The sequence below is a fragment of the Hydra vulgaris genome, chromosome 12 (genome assembly GCF_038396675.1).
Source record: "Hydra vulgaris chromosome 12, alternate assembly HydraT2T_AEP".
In the NCBI taxonomy this organism is placed as follows: domain Eukaryota; kingdom Metazoa; phylum Cnidaria; class Hydrozoa; order Anthoathecata; family Hydridae; genus Hydra; species Hydra vulgaris.
In genome coordinates this window covers 74,611,092-74,614,947 of record NC_088931.1, presented here as the reverse complement: position 1 = coordinate 74,614,947, position 3,856 = coordinate 74,611,092, and the positions used below count along the sequence as shown (strand labels likewise).

The window sequence follows — 3,856 nt, the reverse complement described above, 5'->3', positions numbered from 1 at the left end:
GAAAAGCTTTGGCTTTAAAAACTGTTCCGGACACAGGAATGTTTTGGTGTCGGGTGTTTAAGAGCCACATATAACATGCTTTATCCAAATCCTTATTTAGGTAGATACGCATCCGCACTCTATTCGCAGAAATTTTATTTTTTTCGACTTTTGAATATATTGTTTTTTTCTTTTGACCATTCAGAAAATGTTTGCTTTACAATGCCATAGGAGCTGGAAGTGTTTAAAGACTGGTGTGTGTATGAGGAGGGGGGGGGGGCAGAAATGGGTGGGACCTCAAAAAACAGTACGATTTGGCGAAAAGTCCGACTTAACCATGGTACAACTTAAGCGAATGATTTTACTGTAAGTTGATAGAGAGTGTTCTATTTAGAACATTCTCTATCAACTTACTGAGTTATATATAGTATTCTATAAGTCGGACTATTACTAAGTGGAATTGAAATTCTAACTTAGTAAAAGTCCGACTTGTCCAAGGTCCGAGTAATTGGGATTCAACTGTATATACATACATACATACTTACATACATACATATATATATATATATATGTATATGGTTGTAATTATCCTAGACCCGCAAGCCGCCGCCATTAGCCGCTAGCCGTCGCTAAGCACTGCTTTATTTTTAGCCAGCTATGAAAAATGCCTTCGCCAGCCATGAAAATAAGTCGCCATAGCCAGCCGTTAAAATCATAGTTAGTTAATTGATTTAAATCTTTAAATTAGTTTATGTCCAATTTTTTTTTTAATTTTATCATATCACCTATCACCAATCGCTTCGTAATATAGTTTTTGGTTTAACCGTGGAATTCCATGAGTCTCGTGTTAATATACCATATGTTCGAATACCTTAATTTTCGCGCTATAAAAAAAAGTCTCTTGCAGTCCGAAAACAGTAGTCAATGTTTATCATAAAAGAAAAGAAAAGTTGTCATCTGCGCAATTTAAATTTTAAAATGAAAAGAAACAATCATTCTAAAGGTCCAAATTATCATTATTGTTTGTGTTATATATATATAATATATATATATATATATATATATATATATATATATATATATATATATATATATATATATATATATATATATATATATATATATATATATATATATATATATATATGTATATATATATATATATATATATATATATATATATATATATATATATATATATATATATATATATATATATATATATATATATATATATAAATATACAGTTCGTGAACGAGTAAATAAATTTGTTTCCATTGAAAAAAAAACTGGAACAATTCGCTTGCTCAAGGATCTGAGATGGATTCCTGTGTCCAACAGCAAATCTAGGGCTTCTACATCCAAAGCATGGGACTTCATGGGTCAACTAATCTTGAAAGATTCAAGAAACCAAATTAATCAAAATTATTTATTTAATAATCAGTTGTATTGCAGATACTGTTTCGAAGAGCAATCACGTGTCAATGAAGGTCGATTATCAAAGGTATATGTTACTTCAACAATGACATCTTCTGGTAACCATCTAAACCATGCTGTTAGTTCTAAAATTACTAATTGGGTCCGCACTGTACAAAATAATAAACCAGCACAAAGTCAATTTGAATTCAACAGAGATCTTTGTCTGTTAATATGTTTAGATCTTAAGCCATTTAGTTCATTTGAAATATCTGGGAAGAAAGAACTTTAAAAGTTTTTGTTCAAAAAATACAGCGTTTCAGCCTCCATCATCTGACTGTATATCTGGATCTGCCCTAAAAAATGTTTATACTTCTGTTAAACAAAGAGTCTTAGAAGTTCTACAATCATGTGTAAGTGGAACTTTGATGATGGATGGTTGGACTGACAAGCGTAATCGTTTACCTTATTTTGGAATTCGTTTAAGTGTTGTGCATGATTGGAGATTTAAAATTTTCACATTGGCTGTTCAGCCAGTGGAGTCGCACACTTCTGAGCAACTTTATCGATTTGTTAAAACTGTTTTAAAAGAATTTTTACCTCAAGATAAGCATTTTTTATTATTTAACACAACTGATGGTGCAGCTAATATGAAAAAATTATCAAAGCTATTAGGCCATGAACGTATAACATGCACCGCACATGGAATTCATCTGCTTTTAACCTCGGATAGCTTAAAAAAAGTTCCAGAATTAACTTTACTAGTAAGCAAATGCAAAGAAGTAATAAAAGCTTTACATTTTAAGGGAATATGCTATCGAATGAAATTGAAACTGTGAAAGACGAGGAGTTGTTCAAAAGAATTACAACTCATGTTGACGAGCTAACAGCTGATGAAGAGGATCCAATTCTTGATTTTGAAATTGAAACTGAAAATGTAAGCATTCTTCCACAAACACAGCTAACTAAATCTGTTAGTCAAGCTGATGAGAGTTCACTTGAAGAGTATTCTGAAGAGTATTCACTTCTAGATTTTGACATACAAGCTAAAAATAATGTCATAAAAAGTCATGAGCACAGTTCTTTAAAAAATAGTGTCCCAACAAGATGGAATAGTACCTTGGAAATGATTGAATCTATCTTAGATCTAAAAACTCATGTTGATACAGTGTTAAAAAAAGTTGGAAAGTATGATTTATGTTTTCTTCCTGAAGATTTAGAACTTCTGCAAGAACTGCGCAATTTTTTATCTCCATTTCGAGAACTGACTCTACTTGTTAGCGAGGGAACACCAAATTTGTCTTGCCTTCCACTCATCGTAACTAAAATTAAAAATTGTTGCATTGTTCTAGTTACAGATTCTTCTGCGATAAAACAATATAAAAAGTTAGTTAGAAAATGCATTGAGAAACGGTTAGTTGTTACTAATTTAGTTGAATTAGCGTGTTGTTTTGATCCAGCAATTCGTGTTGTTGTTTTGACGAAGGAAAAATGTGAAATTTTGTTAAAAAACAGCTAGAACAAAATAAAAACTTCTTTATTTGGTTCAAACATTTTACCACAAATAGGAACCGATAAAAAGATTAACTTCTCTGCATCATACATTGACAATAATCAAAATAGTAAAAGCTCAAACGCAGCTCATGATTTTAAAAAACTTAGACTGACTTTATTACAGGAAACTGCAAAATCTTCACTAAACTCTGGAGCTGAAATAAATCTTTATCTTACCATTTGTGATAATCAATCACCAGCCTTGCTGTTTTGGAAAAATAATGCAGAAAAGTTCCCTATTCTAGCATCCATAGCCAAGGTAGAAGATAATTTTATTTTTGACATTAAACTAATACTAGTGACAAAAATAACAGCAAAAATAATTTTTTTCTGAAGTTTAATGTTGCTTATTTTACATAGTTTCTACTGTTTCAGGTTTATCTGGCATTGAGCATCGGCAGTGTACCTGTTGAATGCCTTTTTAGCACGACTGGTTTAATTTTGAATGGAAAGAGATCCTCCTTGGCACCATTTCGAATGAATGCAGTTTGTTTCATACACGATAACTATCCAAATGCTGGTCTATGAGCTAAGTCTTGCATTTTTTGGATTAGGACATTATTTATGTTTTTATTTCATTTTGATTAACTTTGTATTTCATATATGAATATTTATTATATGCAAAAGTTTGTTTTGTTTTGGTTAATGCTGTCAGTATTATACTTGTATATATGTCATTATTATACTATAAACAATTATATATATATGTATATATATATATATATATATATATATATATATATATATATATATATATATATATATATATATATATATATATTTTGGTTAATGCTGTCAGTATTATACTTGTATATATGTCATTATTATACTATAAACAATTATATATATATATATATATATATATATATATATATATATATATATATATATATATATATATATATAT

The 3,856-nt window shown here is 29.5% G+C and overlaps 1 protein-coding gene across 2 annotated transcripts; it reads left to right on the top strand.

Moving 5' to 3' along the window:
* Positions 1 to 902: 902 nt before the first annotated feature.
* On the top strand, positions 903 to 3,575 carry LOC136089003 (uncharacterized). Of its 2 annotated transcripts, XM_065814413.1 has the most exons (3): positions 903 to 982; positions 1,227 to 3,208; positions 3,325 to 3,575. In XM_065814413.1, exon 2 carries the CDS (start codon positions 2,207 to 2,209, stop codon positions 2,912 to 2,914), a length of 708 nt encoding a protein of 235 aa, XP_065670485.1. In that variant the 5' UTR covers positions 903 to 982; positions 1,227 to 2,206; the 3' UTR covers positions 2,915 to 3,208; positions 3,325 to 3,575. The 2 variants fall into 2 exon arrangements, with proteins under 2 accessions (XP_065670485.1, XP_065670486.1); XM_065814414.1 differs by lacking the exon at positions 903 to 982 and having other exon boundaries at positions 1,231 to 3,208; positions 3,375 to 3,575.
* The last annotated feature ends 281 nt before the right edge of the window (positions 3,576 to 3,856 follow it).